The 20,906-nt window shown below is 47.6% G+C and overlaps 1 protein-coding gene across 2 annotated transcripts in view; it reads left to right on the plus strand.

Annotated features, from left to right (window-relative positions):
* LOC134353871 (serine/threonine-protein phosphatase 6 regulatory subunit 3-like) overlaps positions 1 to 20,906 on the plus strand; it is a 235,219-nt gene that overhangs the window by 111,731 nt on the left and 102,582 nt on the right. For both annotated transcript variants that reach the window (XM_063062365.1, XM_063062366.1), the window contains exon 7: positions 10,640 to 10,753. In XM_063062365.1, the coding sequence (XP_062918435.1) occupies positions 10,640 to 10,753 (114 nt within the window). The remainder of the gene's footprint in view (positions 1 to 10,639; positions 10,754 to 20,906) is intronic.

The raw sequence follows: 20,906 nt of genomic DNA on the forward strand, positions 1-20,906 counted from the left end.
TGTACTCCTTCCCACCCGCTGTCTTATTCTGTACTCCTTCCCTCCCCCGTTGTCTTATTCTGTACTCCTTCCCTCCCCCCACTGTCTTATTCTGTACTCCTTCCCTCCTCCCCGCTGTCTTATTCTGTACTCCTTCTCTCCCCCATTGTCTTATTCTGTACTCCTTCCCTCCCCCCGCTGTCTTATTCTGTACTCCCCCCCCGTTGTCTTATTCTGTACTCTTCCCACCCGCTGTCTTATTCTGTACTCCTTCCCTCCCCCGCTGTCTTATTCTGTACTCCTTCCCACCCGCTGTCTTATTCTGTACTCCTTCCCACCCGCTGTCTTATTCTGTACTCCTTCCCTCCCCCCCTTGTCTTATTCTGTACTCCTTCCCTCCCCCATTGTCTTATTCTGTACTCCTTCCCTCCCCCCGCTGTCTTATTCTGTACTCCTTCCCACCCGCTGTCTTATTCTGTACTCCTTCTCTCCCCCTGTTGTCTTATTCTGTACTCCTTCCCTCCCCCCCCACTGTCTTATTCTGTACTCCTTCCCTCCCCCCGCTGTCTTATTCTGTACTCCTTCCCTCCCCTATTGTCTTATTCTGTACTCCTTCCCTCCCCCCGCTGTCTTATTCTGTACTCCCCCCCCGTTGTCTTATTCTGTACTCCTTCTCTCCCCCATTGTCTTATTCTGTACTCCTTTCCTGTCACTCCCCCCCGCTGTCTTATTCTGTACTCCTTCCCTCCCGTTGTCTTATTCTGTACTCCTTCCCACCCGCTGTCTTATTCTGTACTCCTTCCCCCCCCTTTGTCTTATTCTGTACTCCTTCCCTCCCCCCACCCGCTGTCTTATTCTGTACTCCTTCCCTCCCCCATTGTCTTATTCTGTACTCCTTCCCTCCCCCCCGCTGTCTTATTCTGTACTCTTTCTCTCCCGTTGTCTTATTCTGTACTCCTTCCCTCCCCCCCACCGCTGTCTTATTCTGTACTCCTTCCCACCCGCTGTCTTATTCTGTACTCCTTCTCTCCCCCATTGTCTTATTCTGTACTCCTTCCCTCCCGCTGTCTTATTCTGTACTCCTTCCCCCCCGCTGTCTTATTCTGTACTCCTTCCCCCCCGCTGTCTTATTCTGTACTCCTTCCCACCCGCTGTCTTATTCTGTACTCCTTCCCCCCCCTTTGTCTTATTCTGTACTCCTTCCCTCCCCCCACCCGCTGTCTTATTCTGTACTCCTTCCCTCCCCCATTGTCTTATTCTGTACTCCTTCCCTCCCCCCCACCCGCTGTCTTATTCTGTACTCCTTCCCACCCGCTGTCTTATTCTGTACTCCTTCCCACCCGCTGTCTTATTCTGTACTCCTTCCCTCCCCCCGTTGTCTTATTCTGTACTCCTTCCCTCCCCCCACTGTCTTATTCTGTACTCCTTCCCTCCTCCCCGCTGTCTTATTCTGTACTCCTTCTCTCCCCCATTGTCTTATTCTGTACTCCTTCCCTCCCCCCGCTGTCTTATTCTGTACTCCCCCCCGTTGTCTTATTCTGTACTCCTTCTCTCCCCCATTGTCTTATTCTGTACTCCTTCCCACCCGCTGTCTTATTCTGTACTCCTTCCCCCCCCTTTGTCTTATTCTGTACTCCTTCCCTCCCCCCACCCGCTGTCTTATTCTGTACTCCTTCCCTCCCCCATTGTCTTATTCTGTACTCCTTCCCTCCCCCCCGCTGTCTTATTCTGTACTCCTTCCCTCCCCCCCCGCTGTCTTATTCTGTACTCCTTCCCCCCCCGCTGTCTTATTCTGTACTCCTTCCCTCCCCCATTGTCTTATTCTGTACTCCTTCCCTTCCCACCCGCTGTCTTATTCTGTACTCCTTCCCTCCCCCCGTTGTCTTATTCTGTACTCCTTCCCTCCCCCCGCTGTCTTATTCTGTACTCCTTCTCTCCCCTATTGTCTTATTCTGTACTCCTTCCCTCCCCCATTGTCTTATTCTGTACTCCTTCCCTCCTCCCCGCTGTCTTATTCTGTACTCCTTCCCTCCCCCATTGTCTTATTCTGTACTCCTTCCCACCCGCTGTCTTATTCTGTACTCCTTCCCACCCGCTGTCTTATTCTGTACTCCTTCCCTCCCCCCGCTGTCTTATTCTGTACTCCTTCCCTCCCCCCGCTGTCTTATTCTGTACTCCTTCCCTCCCCCCCGCTGTCTTATTCTGTACTCTTTCTCTCCCGTTGTCTTATTCTGTACTCCTTCCCTCCCCCCGCTGTCTTATTCTGTACTCCTTCCCTCCCCCATTGTCTTATTCTGTACTCCTTCCCTCCCCCCCGCTGTCTTATTCTGTACTCCTTCCCACCCTCTGTCTTATTCTGTACTCCTTCCCTCCCCCCGTTGTCTTATTCTGTACTCCTTCCCTCACCCCACTGTCTTATTCTGTACTCCTTCCCTCCCACCCGCTGTCTTATTCTGTACTCCTTCTCTCCCCCATTGTCTTATTCTGTACTCCTTCCCTCCCCCCGCTGTCTTATTCTGTACTCCTTCCCTCCCCTTTGTCTTATTCTGTACTCCTTCCCTCCTCCCCGCTGTCTTATTCTGTACTCCTTCTCTCCCCCATTGTCTTATTCTGTACTCCTTCCCACCCGCTGTCTTATTCTGTACTCCTTCCCTCCCGTTGTCTTATTCTGTACTCCTTCCCACCCGCTGTCTTATTCTGTACTCCTTCCCCCCGCCGCTGTCTTATTCTGTACTCCTTCCCTCCCCCCACCCGCTGTCTTATTCTGTACTCCTTCCCTCCCCCATTGTCTTATTCTGTACTCCTTCCTTCCCACCCGCTGTCTTATTCTGTACTCTTTCTCTCCCGTTGTCTTATTCTGTACTCCTTCCCTCCCCCCCACCGCCGTCTTATTCTGTACTCCTTCCCACCCACTGTCTTATTCTGTACTCCTTCTCTCCCCCGTTGTCTTATTCTGTACTCCTTCCCTTCCCACCCGCTGTCTTATTCTGTACTCCTTCCCACCCGCTGTCTTATTCTGTACTCCTTCCCCCCCCCTTTGTCTTATTCTGTACTCCTTCCCTTCCCCCCCCCCGCTGTCTTATTCTGTACTCCTTCCCTCCCCCATTGTCTTATTCTGTACTCCTTCCCCCCCCGCTGTCTTATTCTGTACTCTTTCTCTCCCGTTGTCTTATTCTGTACTCCTTCCCTCCCCCCACCGCTGTCTTATTCTGTACTCCTTCCCACCCGCTGTCTTATTCTGTCCTCCTTCCCTCCCCCGTTGTCTTATTCTGTACTCCTTCCCTTCCCACCCGCTGTCTTATTCTGTACTCCTTCCCTCCCGTTGTCTTATTCTGTACTCCTTCCCTCCCCCCACCCGCTGTCTTATTCTGTACTCCTTCCCTCCCCCATTGTCTTATTCTGTACTCCTTCCCTCCCCCCGCTGTCTTATTCTGTACTCCTTCTCTCCCCCGTTGTCTTATTCTGTACTCCTTCCCTTCCCACCCGCTGTCTTATTCTGTACTCCTTCCCTCCCCCCGTTGTCTTATTCTGTACTCCTTCCCTCCCCCCATTGTCTTATTCTGTACTCCTTCCCTCCTCCCCGCTGTCTTATTCTGTACTCCTTCCCCCCCGTTGTCTTATTCTGTACTCCTTCCCTCCCCCCCGCTGTCTTATTCTGTACTCCTTCCCCCCCCCGCTGTCTTATTCTGTACTCCTTCTCTCCCCCATTGTCTTATTCTGTACTCCTTCCCTCCCCCCGCTGTCTTATTCTGTACTCCCCCCCCGTTGTCTTATTCTGTACTTCTTCCCACCCGCTGTCTTATTCTGTACTCCTTCTCTCCCCCGTTGTCTTATTCTGTACTCCTTCCCTCCCCCTGTCTTATTCTGTACTCCTTCCCTCCTCCCCGCTGTCTTATTCTGTACTCCTTCCCCCCGCTGTCTTATTCTGTATTCTGTACTGTCTTATTCTGTACCCCTGTCCCCCCCATTGTCTTATTCTGTATTCTGTCTTATTCTGTACTCCTTCCCTCCCCCCGCTGTCTTATTCTGTACTCCTTCCCTCCCGTTGTCTTATTCTGTACTCCTTCCCTCCCCCCCTGTCTTATTCTGTACTCCTTCCCACCCGCTGTCTTATTCTGTACTCCTTCCCTCCTCCCCGCTGTCTTATTCTGTACTCCTTCCCTCCCCCATTGTCTTATTCTGTACTCCTTCCCTCCCCCCCGCTGTCTTATTCTGTACTCTTTCTCTCCCGTTGTCTTATTCTGTACTCCTTCCCTCCTCCCCACCGCTGTCTTATTCTGTACTCCTTCCCACCCGCTGTCTTATTCTGTACTCCTTCTCTCCCCCATTGTCTTATTCTGTACTCCTTCCCTCCCCCCCGCTGTCTTATTCTGTACTCCTTCCCCCCCCTTTGTCTTATTCTGTACTCCTTCCCTCCCCCCACCCGCTGTCTTATTCTGTACTCCTTCCCACCCGCTGTCTTATTCTGTACTCCTTCTCTCACCCGTTGTCTTATTCTGTACTCCTTCCCTTCCCACCCGCTGTCTTATTCTGTACTCCTTCCCTCCCGTTGTCTTATTCTGTACTCCTTCCCACCCGCTGTCTTATTCTGTACTCCTTCCCACCCGCTGTCTTATTCTGTACTCCTTCCCTCCCCCATTGTCTTATTCTGTACTCCTTCCCTTCCCACCCGCTGTCTTATTCTGTACTCTTTCTCTCCCGTTGTCTTATTCTGTACTCCTTCCCTCCCCCCGCTGTCTTATTCTGTACTCCTTCCCACCCGTTGTCTTATTCTGTACTCCTTCCCTCCCTCCCCGCTGTCTTATTCTGTACTCCTTCTCTCCCCCATTGTCTTATTCTGTACTCCTTCCCTCCCCCCGCTGTCTTATTCTGTACTCCCCCCCCGTTGTCTTATTCTGTACTTCTTCCCACCCGCTGTCTTATTCTGTACTCCTTCTTTTTCCCCTCGCTGTCTTATTCTGTACTCCTTCCCACCCGCTGTCTTATTCTGTACTCCTTCCCACCCCTTTGTCTTATTCTGTACTCCTTCCCTCTTGTCTTATTCTGTACTCCCCCCCCCGCTGTCTTATTCTGTACTCCTCCCCTGTCCTCCTTCCCATTGTCTTATTCTGTACTCCTTCTTCTTATTTCCCTCCTCCCTGTCTTATTCTGTACTCCTTCCCCGTGCTGTCTGTATTCCCCCCTGTCTGTACTCCCTCCCCCCCCGCTGTCTTATTCTGTACTCCTTCCCTCCCCCATTGTCTTATTCTGTACTCCTTCCCTCCCCCCGCTGTCTTATTCTGTACTCCTTCCCTCCCCCCCGCTGTCTTATTCTGTACTCCTTCCCTCCCCCCGTTGTCTTATTCTGTACTCCTTCCCTCACCCCACTGTCTTATTCTGTACTCCTTCCCTCCTCCCCGCTGTCTTATTCTGTACTCCTTCTCTCCCCTATTGTCTTATTCTGTACTCCTTCCCTCCCCCCGCTGTCTTATTCTGTACTCCCCCCCCGTTGTCTTATTCTGTACTCCTTCTCTCCCCCATTGTCTTATTCTGTACTCCTTCCCACCCGCTGTCTTATTCTGTACTCCTTCCCTCCCGTTGTCTTATTCTGTACTCCTTCCCACCCGCTGTCTTATTCTGTACTCCTTCCCCCCCCTTTGTCTTATTCTGTATCCTCCTTCCCTCCCCCCCACCCGCTGTCTTATTCTGTACTCCTTCCCTCCCCCCCATTGTCTTATTCTGTATCCTTCCCTCCCCCCGCTTCTTATTCTGTCTCCTCTCCCGTTGTCTTATTCTGTACTCCTTCCCTCCCCCCACCGCTGTCTTATTCTGTACTCCTTCCCTCACCCCATTGTCTTATTCTGTACTCCTCCCCCCGCTGTCTTATTCTGTACTCTTTCTCTCCCGTTGTCTTATTCTGTACTCCTTCCCTCCCCCCCACCGCTGTCTTATTCTGTACTCCTTCCCACCCGCTGTCTTATTCTGTACTCCTTCCCTCCCGTTGTCTTATTCTGTACTCCTTCCTTCCCCCCCGCTGTCTTATTCTGTACTCCTTCCCACCCGCTGTCTTATTCTGTACTCCTTCCCTCCCCCCACCGCTGTCTTATTCTGTACTCCTTCCCTCACCCCATTGTCTTATTCTGTACTCCTTCCCTCCCCCCGCTGTCTTATTCTGTACTCCTTCCCCCCCCGTTGTCTTATTCTTCTTATTCTGTACTCCTTCCCTCCCGCTGTCTTATTCTGTACTCCCCCCCGTTGTCTTATTCTGTACTCCTTCTCTCCCCCATTGTCTTATTCTGTACTCCTTCCCACCCGCTGTCTTATTCTGTACTCCTTCTCTCCCCCCCCCGCTGTCTTATTCTGTACTCCTTCCCTCCCGTTGTCTTATTCTGTACTCCTTCCCACCCGCTGTCTTATTCTGTACTCCTTCCCCCCCCTTTGTCTTATTCTGTACTCCTTCCCTCCCCCCACCCGCTGTCTTATTCTGTACTCCTTCCCTCCCCCCCCGCTGTCTTATTCTGTACTCTTTCTCTCCTGTTGTCTTATTCTGTACTCCTTCCCTCCCCCCCACCGCTGTCTTATTCTGTACTCCTTCCCACCCGCTGTCTTATTCTGTACTCCTTCCCTCCCCCATTGTCTTATTCTGTACTCCTTCCCTCCCCCCCGCTGTCTTATTCTGTACTCCTTCCCACCCGCTGTCTTATTCTGTACTCCTTCCCTCCCCCCGCTGTCTTATTCTGTACTCCTTCCCCCCCGCTGTCTTATTCTGTACTCCTTCCCCCCCGCTGTCTTATTCTGTACTCCTTCCCCCCCTTTGTCTTATTCTGTACTCCTTCCCTCCCCCCACCCGCTGTCTTATTCTGTACTCCTTCCCTCCCGCTGTCTTATTCTGTACTCCTTCCCCCCCGCTGTCTTATTCTGTACTCCTTCCCACCCGCTGTCTTATTCTGTACTCCTTCCCTCCCCCCGTTGTCTTATTCTGTACTCCTTCCCTCCCCCCATTGTCTTATTCTGTACTCCTTCCCTCCTCCCCCCCACTGTCTTATTCTGTACTCCTTCCCTCCTCCCCGCTGTCTTATTCTGTACTCCTTCTCTCCCCCATTGTCTTATTCTGTACTCCTTCCCTCCCCCCGCTGTCTTATTCTGTACTCCCCCCCCGTTGTCTTATTCTGTACTCCTTCCCACCCGCTGTCTTATTCTGTACTCCTTCTTTTTCCCCTCGCTGTCTTATTCTGTACTCCTTCCCTCCCGTTGTCTTATTCTGTACTCCTTCCCACCCGTTGTCTTATTCTGTACTCCTTCCCTCCCCCCCCACTGTCTTATTCTGTACTCCTCCCCCCGTTGTCTTATTCTGTACTCCTTCTCTCCCCCACTGTCTTATTCTGTACTCCTTCCCACCCGCTATCTTATTCTGTACTCCTTCCCTCCCCTTTGTCTTATTCTGTACTCCTTCCCACCCGCTGTCTTTTTCTGTACTCCTTCCCTCCCCCGCTGTCTTATTCTGTACTCCTTCTCACCCCCCCACCCCCACCCCCGTTGTCTTATTCTGGCTTCTTCCTCCTATTTTGGGTCTCTGTGGGTGGAACTTAGAAACAGGAAGTGGTCAATAACTCTTCTGGGTGTTTTTTATAGACCATCCAAGAGTAACAGGGCCATCGAGGAGCAGATCAGGAAACAGTTTCTGGAAAGGTGTAATAATATCAGAGTTGTTGTTGGCGGAGATTTTAATTTCCCCAGTATTGTTTGGCATCTCCCTAGAGCAAGGGGTTTAGAAGAGGTAGAGTTTGTTGGTGGTTTTCAGGAAGGTTTCCTGACACAGTATGTAGATAAACCTACAAGAGGAGAGGCTGTACTTGATCTGGTATTGGGAAATGAACCTGGTCAGGTGTCAGGTCTCTCAGTGGGAGAGCATTTTGGAGATAGTCATCACAATTCTATCTCCTATACCATAGTACTGGAGAGGGATAGGAACAGGCAAGTTAGGAAAACATTTAGTTGGACTAAGGGGAAATATGAAGATATCAGGCAGGAACTTGGAAGCATAAATTGGGAACAGTTGTTCTCAGAGAAATGTACGGCAGAAATGTGGCAAATGTTCAGGAGGTATTTGCGTGGAGTTCTGCATAGGTACGTTCCAATGAGACGGAAAGGATGGTAGGGTACAGGGCATACAGAGGCTGTTGAAAATCTAGTCAAGAAGAAAAGAAAAGCTTACGAAAGGTTCAAAAAACTAGGTAATGGTAGAGATCTAGAAGATACAAGTCTTGCAGGAAGGAATTTCAGAGTAAAATTAGGAGAGCCAGAGGGGCTATGGGAAGACCTTGGCGAGCAGGATTAAAGAAAACCCCAAGGCATTCTACAAGTATGTGAAGAGCAAGAGGATAAGATGTGAGAGACTAGGACCAATCAAGTGTGACAGTGGAAAAGTGTGTATGGAACTAGAGGAGATAGCAGATGTACTTAATGAAAACTTTGCTTCAGTATTCACTATGGAATAGTATATTGGCCATTGTGGGGATGACTTACAGCAGATTGAAAAGCTTGAGCATATAGACATTAAGAAAGAGGATGTGCTGGAGCTTTTGGAAAGCATTACGTTGGATAAGTCACTAGGACCAGACAAGATGTACCCCAGGCTACAGTGGGAGGCGAGGGAGGAGATTGCTGAGCCTCTGGCAATGATTTTTTCATCATCAATGGGGACGGGCAAGGTTCTGGAGTATTGGAGGGTTGCAGATGTTGTTCCCTTATTCAAGAAAGGGAGTAGAGATAGCTCAGGAAATTATAGGCCCGTGAATCTTATTTCAGTGGTTGGTAAGTTGATGTAAAGATCCTGAGAGGCAGGATTTATGAACATTTGGAGAGGCGTAATATGATTAGGAATAGTCAGCATGGCTTTATCGGAAGCAGGTCCTGCCTTATGAGCCTTTTTTTTGAGGATATGACTTATTGAGAAATTAAGGAGGCATGGGATCGAAGGAGATATTGCTTTGTGAATCCAGAATTGGCTTGCCCACAGAAAGCAAAGAATAATTGTAGACAGGTCATATTCTGCATGGAGGCCGATGACCAGTGGTGTGCTTCAGGGATCTGTTCTGGGACCCCTTCTCTTTGTGATTTTTATAAATGACCTGGATGAGGAAGTGGAGAGATGGGTTAGCAAATTTGCTGATGACACAAAGGTTGGGGTGTTGTGGATAGTGTGGAGGGCTGTCAGAGTTTACAACGGGACATCGATAGGATGCAAAACTGGGCTGAGAAGTGTGAGGTGGTTCATTTTGGTAGGCCAAAAATGATGGCAGAATATAGTATCAATGGTATTGAGTGGAGGATCAGATGGATCTTGGGGTCCGAGTCCATAGGACACTCAAAACTGCTGCGGAGGTTGACTGTGTGGTTAAGAAGGCATACAGTGCATTGGCCTTCATCAATCGTGGGATTGAGTTTAGGAGCTGAGAGGTAATGTTGCAGCTATATAGGACCCTGGTCAGACCCCACTTGGAGTACTGTGCTCAGTTTTGGTCTCCTCACTACAGGAAGGATGTGGAAACTATAAGAAGGGTGCAGAGGAGATTTACAAGGATGTCGCCTGGATTGGGGAGCATGCCTTATGAGAATAGGTTGAGTGAACTCAGCTTTTTCTTCTTGGAGCGACGGAAGATGTGAGGTGACCTAATAGGGGTGTATAAGATGATAAGAGGCATTGATTGTGTCAACAGTCAGAGGCTTTTTACCAGGGCTGAAATGGCTAACATGAGAGGGCACGGTTTTAAGGTGCTTGGAAGTAGGTACAGGGGAGATGTCAGGCGAAAGTTTTTTACACAGAGAGTGGTGAGTGCGTGGAATGGGCTGCTGGCGACTGTGGTGAAGGTGGATGTGATAGGTTCTTTTAGGAGATTCCTGGATAGGTACATGGAGCTTAGAAAAATAGAGGGCTATGGGTAACCCTAGGTAATTTCTGAGGTAAGGACATGTCTGGCATAGCCTGTATTGTGCTGTAGGTTTTCTATGTTTCTTTCAGGTTCTGCTGAAAGGTCTCAGCCGGAAATGTCGACTGTTATCTATCTCCATAGATAGTCCCTGACCTGTTGAGTTCCTCCAGCATTTTGTCTGTGTTGCTCTGGTTTTCCAGCATCTGCAGAATCTCTAGTGTTTAAAATTTCCCATTGAACCTGTACTTCATGGTACTTGTGCACATGACAATAAACTCGACTGAGTGCAAGACAGGACTGATAGGATCTTTCGGAGAACTATTCAGCCCCATCGGGAGGAAATATAAAAACCAATGTGTAAAGCAACAAGGGAACAGATCAGGATGTGGCTGGTTGGTGAAGGAAGGAGGTATCTGTTTTTGTCTCCCGCACTATGGACAATCTGTCCACTGGCCCTGCTAACTGTAGCCAATTGCACAAGGGTTCCATTGGGAATCTGGCAAGAGGATTTTTCTAGCATTGCCTCACTGACGAAGGGAATCTTGTTCTCCAGCATTTTGTGTGTTGCCGTAGTTCCAATTAATCAGCCTCACTGATACACCAAGGCAAGTGTAAATGGGTCTCGAACTCCAACTGTTGATTGAAAGTTGGACACAAGTGCTACAGTTTGAACATGGTTTTGCAGGATGTAGGTAATTTGCTTCTACAGTATTTGATTTTTGATCGCAATCTCTGATTTTCTTCCTCAGACAGGAGACTATAAAGCAGCTGCTCAGTAACATGTTTGATGGTGAGAAGAATGAATCTGTGATTGTAAACGGGATCCAGGTGCTGCTGACACTGCTGGAAACACGTAGACCCCGGTATGTGTGTTAATATCAAAAGGCACTGAAATCAGTGTTTTCATTGCTGTCGAGATTTTGAATAGATCACATTTTGTTTGAAGGCAGAGGTACATGGATATTGGCAGTGTCCTACATCACAGGAACTTGAGAAGTAAATGTACAAAGTTATGACTTTGGCCATAAAAAATGATATCAATCATGTTTGTGTTGGATCTGGAGATGATATTATGCAGAAAATTCTTTAGAAGTCAAGAATGAAACTTGTGGTGACAGCCATTTTATTTGATGTTCATATCAAAAAAAAAGTAACAGTAAAGCTATTATGTTCACCTCCTCCCTCAGAGCTCCAAACAATCCTTTCAGGTGAGGCAACACTTCACCTGCGAATCTGCTGGGGTTGTCTTTTGTGCTCCCAATGGAACCTTCTCTACGTTGGTGAGATCCGTCGTAAATTAGGGAACCACTTTGTTGAGCACCCCCAACAAAAGCAGAACGTCCCTGTGGCCAGACGTTTTAATTCTGATTCCCATTCCTGTTCCGACATGTCGGTCCATGGCTCCCTCTTGTGCTATGATGAGGTCACCCTCAGGGTGGATGTCAGTACCTTATATTCCACCTGGGTAGCTTCCAACCTGATGGCATGAATATCAATTTCTCCTTCTGATTTAAAAAAAATCTCAATCTTTCCCCTCTTATTCTATTCCCCACTCTGGCCTCGTACCTCTTTTCACCTGCTGATCATCTCCCCCTGGTGCCCTTCCTCCTTTCCTTTCTCCCATGTCCACTCTCCTTTTCTATCAGGTTCCTTCTTGTCCAGCCCTTTACCTTTCCCACCCACCTGGCTTCACTTATCACCTTACAGCTATCCTCCTTCCTCTTGCCCTACCTTTTTTATTCTTGCATCCTCTTTCCTTACCATTCCTGCAGAAGGGCCTCGGCCCAAAACATCGACTGTTTATTCATTTCCGTAGGTGCTGCCTGATTTGCTGAGTTCCTCCAACGTTTTGTGTGTGTTGCTTTGGATTTCCAGCAATTGCAGGCTTTCTTGTGTTTATAGTAAAGCTATTGTTTATTGCCTTCAATACTATTATTCCAAGCGGGCTCGTCATGAGGCTCTGGACCCTGCTGCTGGATCCTTGACTTTCTGACCAGCAGTCCAGAATCAGTAAGGATAGGCAGCAATCCCTTCATCACGATTATTCTAACCACTGCTGCACAAGATTGCGTCATCAGCCCCCACACTACTGCCTGTACACTCATAAATGCGTGGCCAGGTTCTGCTCCAACTCCACCTACAGGTTTGCAGATGATACCAGTGTAGCCGGTCAAATCTCAAATAACACATGCTCCTGTTTACTTCAAAGTTGTTGATCTTGAGAGTTTCAGGTCCCATGGCGTGAACATGACCAGTAGCATATCCTGGTCCAACCACATGGATATCATGGCCATTAAACCTCACTTCCTCAAGGGGCTAAAGCAATTCAATATGACATTTATCGACTCTCACCAGTTTTTAATCAATGCACCATAGAAAGCATTCTTTCTAGATGCATAGTGGCTCGATATGCTAACTGCTCTGCATGTGACCGCAAGAGATTGCAGAGAGTTGTGGATATTGTTAAACACATCACAGAAACCAGCCTGCGCTCTGTGGACTCTTATCTATACGTATCCCTGCTTCAGTAAAGCAACCAGTATCATCAGAGATTCCACCCACCTTGGATATTCTTTCTTCTCTCCTTTTGCATCTTCTTAGGCAAAAACCTGAAGCCCTAAGGACACCTTGCATCCTATTATTACAAGACTGCTGAATGGCTCTTCAGTACAAAAAGATGAACTTTTGACATCGCAATCTACCTTGTTATAATCTTGTACTTCATCATTTACCCTCACAGCACTTTTTTTTGATAGCTTTTACACTTTATTCTGCATTGTTATTGTTATACTTTATTTTAGCTCAATGTACCGTGTAATGGTTTGGCCTGTATAAATAGTATGCAAGGCAAAGTTTTCACTGTAACTCAGATGTCTGGTATGGGAACATGAGTCATCAGTCTTTTTGGTCTCGAGGTTAAAATGCTAGTAACTGAGCTAAGTGGACTAGAAAAATGATTATCACTCATGGGAAGATATTGACCAGTTGGCAAAGCTTCATCATCATAGAGTCTACTGTAAAGTATACATTCAGATCAACAAGCTTGGTTTGTATTGTGGATGCAGGAGCAGGTCAGCGTCTTGGTCTCCTACAGTGGGTGATGCGCTTTATTACAGAATGCCCAGTGTCTTTCCATCTTCTTCAAGGAGCACACAAAGAGTGTGCAGCACAGTAGTGTAACAGATTATGTAATGTTCACCAGTGATCGTGATCAGGATTCCCACAGGGGTGTTTTATACGTTCCCCCTTTGACCGCGTCAGTTTCCTCTGGCTGCTCTAGTTTCCTGCCACATTCCAAATACATACATGTCAGGACTAGTAAGTTTTGGGTATGCTGTGTTGGAGCAGGAAGTGTGGCAACACTTGCAGGCTGCCTCCAGCACATCCTCGACTGTGCTGGTTGTTGACACAAATGATAGATTTCACCATTTATTTCAATGTACATTTGCAAGAAAGTCTGTGAATCCTTTGCAATTGCATGGTTTTCTGCATTAATTAGTCATAAAATGTGCCCTGATCTTCATCTAAGTCACAATAATAGACAAACACAATCTGACTAAACTAATAACATACAAACAATTGTACTTCTCATGTCTTTATTAGACTCATTGTTTAATTACTCTCAGTCCAGGCTGGAAAAAGTATGTATTTTATAACTGGCAGAATCTCCTTTAGCAGCAATAACCTCCACCAAAGGTTTTCTGTAGCTGCTGATCAAAGCTGCACAACGGCGCGGAGGAATTTTAGACCATTCCTCCATACAAAACTGCTTCATCAATATTTCTGAGATACCCTCGTGAACAGCCCTCTTCAGGTCATGCCACAGCATCTCAACTGGGTTAAGATCTGGACTCTTGACTTGACCATTCCAAAATACAAGTTTTCTTTTTAAACCATTCTGTTGTTGATCTACTCTTGTGTTTCAGATCATTGTTTTGTTACATCATCCAACTTCTATTCAGCTTCGGGGGACAGACAGCTACCCTGACATTTTCCTGCAAAATATCATGGTACAATTTTGAGTTCATTGTTCCCTCAACTATTGTAAGCTGTCCAGGCCCTGAGGCAGCAAAGCAGCCCAGAACCATGATACTCCTTCCACCATGCTTCACAGTTGAGATAAGGTTTTGGTGTTGGTGTGCAGTGCCTTTTTCCTCCAAGCATAACAGTGTGCATTTCTGCCAAAAAATACAACTTTTGTGTCGTCTGTCCACAGACCATTGTCCCAGAAGCATTGTGGAACATCCAGGTGGCCTTTTACAAACTTGAGACATGTAGCAATGTTTTTTTTGGAGAACGGTAGTTTCCTCCATGATGTCCATCCATGAACACCATTCTTGTTCAGTGCTTTTCTTATAGTGGACACATGAACAGAGAGTTCTAGAGATTTCAGCAGGTCTTCTGCTGTCATTATTAAACGTTCGAGGTCAGCCGAGGTGCGACCAGTGAAGAAGTGAGTGAGGGGATTGGCTGAGAAGGAGCGGTCGAGACCATCCAGCAACGCAAACGTTCGAGGTTGGCCGAGGTGCGACAAGTGAAATGAGTCAGAATATCAGCCAATATAATCAGGGAGCGGTCTGTCGGGGAGTGGCCTTGTCAAGGGAGGTGCCTTGTGAGAAAAATGCGAGTCTTTGTCTCGAGAGTCTTCGGCGAGAAGGCTGAGAGAGGAGACTACGCCACAGTTGGAGAGGGTGAGAAGTGGTGAAGAAATGACAGGTCAGTGTGCTGCTTGCATGATGTGGGAGGTCAGGGACGTTGATGGTGCTTCTGGTTGCTACAAGTGTGGAAATTGTGTCCAGGTTCAGCTCCTGAAGGACCGTGTTGAGGCGCTAGAGAAGCAACTGGATGACCTCAGGTTCATCCGGGAAACCGCAAGTTTTCTGGACAGGATCTACCGCGACATCGTTATGTCGAAGATACCAGAAGCGAGAAGGCGGGTGACAATGAGGAAGGGATGGATGCTTGGAGTACAGGAGACCCCGGGGATGTACCTCCTGATAACAGGTTCACCCTCTTGGAAGCTGTCGGGACAGAAGACACTGCCAGTCTGAGAGGCGGACGGGTCTGCGAGTCAAAAATTGGCACAGAAACAAAGCCGAGGAGACAGAAGTCAGGCAGAGCCATGGTAGTAGGGGACTCCATAGTGAGAGGTACAGAAAGGCGTTCCTGTGGCAACAGGCATTTAAGGATGGTGTGTTGTCTCGCTGGTGCCAGGATCCAGGATGTCACAGACCGATTGCAGGACATTCTCAAGGGTGAAGGTGAACAGCTGAAAGTGGTGGTGCATGTGGGCACAAATGATGTCGGGAGGATGAGGAAAGAAATTCTGCAGCGTGACTTCAGAGAACTCGGAAGAAGGCTGAAAAGCAGGTCCTCCAGGGTGGTTATCTCCGGTTTGCTTCCAGTTCCTTGTACTGGAGAGGACAGGAACAGGGAGATAGGGGATCTGAATGTGTGGCTGAGGAGCTGGTGCGGGAGGCAGGGATTTAGACTCTTGGACCACTGGGATCTATTTTGGGGTAAGGATGAATTGTATAGAAGGGACGGATTGCATCTTAACAGACGGGGGACCAGCATTCTGGCAGGCAGGTTTACCACTGCTACACGGGTGTGTTTAAACTAAGTAGTGGGTGGGGGGGGGGAGGGGATGAACTGGAAATATAAGGATGGAGTTAAAGGGAAAGAGAGAATAAGAAAAGTTAAGAAAGACAACAGAATTAACGGGTCAGAAAGCTCAGGAAGGGATCGGAGAGTATGGCCAAGTGCAATAGGAATTGATGTGAAAGGTGAGGGGAGTAAAATTATTACTTTAAAAGGATTAAAAGTATTATATATGAATGCACGGAGTATAAGAAATTAAGTGGATGAGCTTGAGGCTCAATTGGAAATTGGCAAGTATGATGTGGGAATAACAGAGACATGGCTGCAAGAGGACCAGGGCTGGGAAATGAATATTCAGGGATATACATCCTATCGAAAGGACAGACAGGTTGGCAGAGGGGATAGGGTGGCTCTGTTGGTGAGGGATGAAATTCAGTCACTTGCGAAGGGGAACATAGAATCAGGAGATGTAGAGTCAGTATGGATAGAACTGAGAAACTGTAAGGGCAAAAAGACCCTAATGGGAGTTATCTACAGACCCCAAACAGTAGCCTGGATATAGGGTGCAAGTTAAATCAAGAGTTAAAATTGGCATGTCGCAAAGGTAATACTACGGTTGTTATGGGGGATTTCAACATGCGGGTAGACTGGGAAGATCAGGTTGGTACTGGACCCCAAGAAAGGGAGTTTGTGGCGAGCCTCAGAGACGGATTCTTAGAGCAGCTTGTATTAGAGCCTACCAGGGAGAAGGCAATTCTGGATTTAGTGTTGTGTAATGAGCCATATTTGATAAGGGAACTCAAGGTAAAGGAGCCATTAGGAGGTAGTGACCATAATATGATAAGTTTTAATCTACAATTTGAGAGGGAGAAGGGAAAATTGGAAGTGTCAGTATTACAGTTGAACAAAGTGGACTATGGACCCATGAGGGAGAAGCTGGCCAAAGTTGACTGGAAAGATACCCTAGCAGGGATGACAGTGGAACAACAATGGCAGGTATTTCTGGGAATAATACAGAAGGTGCAGGATCAGTTCATTCCAAAGAGGAAGAAAGATTCTTAAGGGGAGTAAGGGGCGACTGTGGATGACAAGGGAAGTCAAGGATGGTATAAAAATAAAAGAGAGGAAGTATAACGTAGCAAGGATGAGCGGGAAGCCAGAGGATTGGGAGACTTTTAAGGAGCAACAGAAGATAACTAAAAAGGCAATACGGGAGGGGAGATGAGGTACAAAGGTAAGCTAGCCAAGAATATAAAGGAGGATAGTAAAAGCTTCTTTAGGTATGTGAAGAGGAAAAAATTAGTTATGACCAAAGTTGGGCCCTTGAAGACAGAAACGGGTGAAGTTATTATGGGGAACAAGGAAATGGCAGACAAGCTGAATGGGTACTTTGGATCTGTCTTCACTAGGGAAGACACAAACAATCTCTCAGATGTAATAGTGGCCAGAGGACCTAGGGTAACAGAGAAACTGAAGGACATTTGCATTAGGCAAAAAATGGTGTTGAGTAAACTGATGGGACTGAAGGCTGATAAATCCCCAGGGCCTGATGGTCTGCCTCCCAGGGTACTTAAGGAGGTGGGTCTAGAAATCGTGGGCGTATCAGTAATCATTTTCCAATGTTCTATAGATTCAGGATCAGTTCCTGCGGATTGGAGGGTAGCTAATGTTATCCCACTTTTTAAGAAAGGAGGGAGAGAGAAAACAAGCAATTGTAGACCAGTTAGTCTGACATCAGTGGTGGGGAAGATGTTGGAGTCAATTATAAAAGATGAAATAGTGGCATATTTGGACAGCAGTAGCAGGATAGGTCCGAGTCAGCGTGGATTTACGAAGGGGAAATCATGCTTGACTAATCTGGAATTTTTTGAGGATGTAACTATGAAAATGGACATGGGAAAGCCAGTGGATGTAGTGTACCTGGACTTTCAGAAAGCCTTTGATAAGGTCCCACATAAGAGGTTAGTGGGCAAAGTTAGAGCACATGGTATTGGGGGTAGGGTACTGACATGGATGGAAAATTGGCTGGCAGACAGGAAACAAAGGGTAGGGTTTAACGGGTCCTTTTCAGAATGGCAGGCAGTGACTAGTGGGGTACCGCAAGGCTCGGTGCTGGGACCACAGCTATTTACAATATACATTAATGATTTAGATGAAGGGATTAAAAGTAACATTAGCAAATTTGCAGCTGACACAAAGCTAGGTGACAGTGTGAAATGTGAGGAGGATGTTATGAGAATGCAGGGTGACTTGGACAGGTTGGGTGAGTGGACAGATGCAGTTTAATGTGGATAAATGTGAGGTTATCCACTTTGGTGGCAAGAACAGGAAGGCAGATTACTATCTGAATGGTGTCAAGTTAAGAAAAGGGGAAGCACAATGAGATCTAGGTGTCCTTGTTCATCAGTCACTGAAAGTAAGTGTAAGGGGTTTCTTCTTGTATGTTACTGCGTATGTTAATCAAGATGACTCCTTTGTTATGTTAAATGCTGAGAAGGTTCTTTCGCTGCAGTTTTTTGGGTTATCTTATTGATAAGAGAGTGACTGAACCAATGGGTGTCCATGTTATTTTTTGGGGTGATATGCTGTCTCATATGGCTGGGAAAGGGGATTTTGGCGGGGAGTTGGAGGAGAGACCGGGAGGACGACGGTCGTGCTGGGAGCGCTCTGCTCGATCACTTCGGATGGTCCCGAGCTGCAAGTCGAGGGGGTCAGAGTGGATTTCAGGGTGAAGAAGCAAGGCCCTGAGCTCCAACTATGTGCACCAAGAAATTGAACTTCGATATGTCTGGAGCCTTTTTCATTCCCTTTTGTATTCTATCACTATTAATCTCATAGTCCTAGTAAGATTTATAAAGTGTAATTTGTAAAATGTACATTGTGTGCTGGCTGATGATTGATGTTTGAGGCCAAATCAGGTGGCATTGCACAGCAACCGACGTAACCGGGAGACAAGGTTGGGTGGCGGACAAGGTTTCCCCTAGTTAAACACAAGCCGATATAGCTGAGCGTTACATAAGCAAACAGGTACAGCAGGCAGTGAAGAAAGCTAACGGCATGTTGGCCTTCCTAACAAGGGGAGTTGAGTAAAGAGGTCCGTCTGCAGTTGTACAAGGCCCTGGTGAGACCCCACCTGGAGTATTGTGTGCAGTTTTGGTCTCCAAATTTGAGGAAGGACATTCTTGCAATGGAGGGAGTGCAGCGGAGGTTCACTGGGTTAATTCCAGGGATGGCGGGAATGTCATATGTTGAAAGATTGGAGCGACTGGGCTTGTATACACTGAAATTTAGAAGGATGAGAGGGGATCTGATTGAAACATATAAGATTATTAAGAGATTGGGCACGCTAGAGGCAGGAAACATGTTCCCGATGTTGGGGGAGTCCAGAACCAGAGGCCACAGTTTAAGAATAAGGGGTAGACTATTTAGAATGGAGTTGAGGAAAAACTTTTTTTCACACAGAGGGTTGTGGATCTGTGGAATGCTCTGCCTCAGAAGGCAGTGGAGGCCAATTCTCTGGATTCTTTCAAGAAAGAGTTAGATAGAGCTCTTCAAGATAGCGGAGGCAAGGGATATGGGGAGAAGGCAGGAACAGGATACTGATTGTGGATGATCAGCCATGATCACAGTGAATGGCGGTGCTGGCTCGAAGGGCTGAATGGCCTACTCCTGCACCTATTGTCTGTTAGGTTCTTTTTCACCCCCTTCAGTATTGCACGTTGTGGTCTCAGTGTGATCTTTGCAGAGCGGCCACTCCTAGCAACTGAGTTTCCTCCATTTGTAGACTATTTCTCTTATGGTGGACTGATGAACACTCTGGTCTTTAGAAATGCTTTTGTAGCCTTTTCCAGCTTCATGCACTTCTACAATTCTTCTAAGTTCCTCTGAAAGTTGTTTTGATCGAGGCATGGTGGACATAAACAGATTTTTCTTCAGAAGAGCAGGCTGACTTTGTGTGTCTTCTACAGGGCAAGGCACCTCTAGAACCCACACCTCCAATAAGGGATGGGGTGTGAAGGGGAGGAGGAGCATTCGCGGAAGTTTGAGAAGTCAATATTCATGCCATCAGGTTGGAGGCAACCCAGATGGAATGTAAGGTGTTGTTCCTCCAACCTGAGTGTGGCTTCATCTTGACAGTAGGGGAGGCCGTGGATAGACATATCAGAATGGGAATGGGACATGGAATTAAAATGTGTGGCCACTGGGAGATGTTGCTTTCTCTGGCGGACAGAGCGTAGGTGTTCAGCGAAACGGTCTTCCAGCCTGCGTCGGGTCTCGCCAATATATAGAAGGCCACACCGGGAGCACCGGACGCAGTATATCACCCCAGCCGACTCACAAGTGAAGCGTCGCCTCACCTGGATGGTCTGTCTGGGGCCCTGAATGGTGGTGAGAGTCCATAGGCTTATAGTAGACATCAGTGGATAAGCTGTCTCATGAGACAGAGACAGCAAGATCAAGAAAGGGGAAGGGAGGTTTCGGAAATGGACTAGGCAAACTTGAGGGCAGGGTGAAAGTTGGAGGCAAAGTTAATGAAGTCAACGAGCTCAGCATGTGTGCAGGAAGCAGCGCCAATGCAGTCATTGATGTAGTTAAGGAAAAGAGGGGGACAGATACCAGTATAGGCTTGGAGCATGGATTGTTCCACAAAGCCAACAAAAAGGCAGGCATAGCTGGGACCCATACGGGTGCCCATGGCTACACCTTTAGTTTGGAGAAAGTGGGAGGAGCCAAAGGAGAAATGGTTAAGAGTAAGGACTAATTCTGCTAGACAGAGGAGAGTGGGGGTAGAGGGGAACTGGTTAGGTCTGGAATCCAAAAAGAAGTGGAGAGCTTTGAGACCTTCCTGGTGGGGGATGGAGGTATATAGGGGCTGAACATCCATGGTGAAAACAAAGCGGTGGGGGTCAGGGAACTTAAAATCATTGAAAAGATTCAGAGCATAAGAAGTGTCATGAACATAGGTGGGAAGGGATTGAACAAGGGGGGATAAAACAGTGTCGAGGTATGCAGAAATAAGTTCGGTGGGGCAGGAGAAAGCTGAGACAATAGGTCTACCCTAGGCAGACAGGTTTGTGGATCTTGGATAGGAGGTAGAAACGGGAAGTGTGGGGTATGGGAACTATAAGGTTGGTAGCAGTGGATGGGAGATCCCCTGAGCTGATGGAGTTGGTGATGGTGTGGGAGACAATGGCCTGGTGCTCCTTAGTGGGGTCATAATCGAGGGGTAAATAAGAGGAGGTATCCTTGAGTTGATGCTGTGCCTCGGCAAGGTAGAGGTCAGTACACCAGACTACAATAGCACCCCCCTTATCGGCGGGTTTTATAGTAAGGTTAGGATTAGTGCAGAGGGAGTGGAGAGCAGAGCATTTGGAAGAAATGAGGTTGGAATGGGAACGAGGTGTGATGAAGTCG

The sequence above is a fragment of the Mobula hypostoma genome, chromosome 11, assembly GCF_963921235.1.
Source record: "Mobula hypostoma chromosome 11, sMobHyp1.1, whole genome shotgun sequence".
Taxonomy (NCBI): domain Eukaryota; kingdom Metazoa; phylum Chordata; class Chondrichthyes; order Myliobatiformes; family Myliobatidae; genus Mobula; species Mobula hypostoma.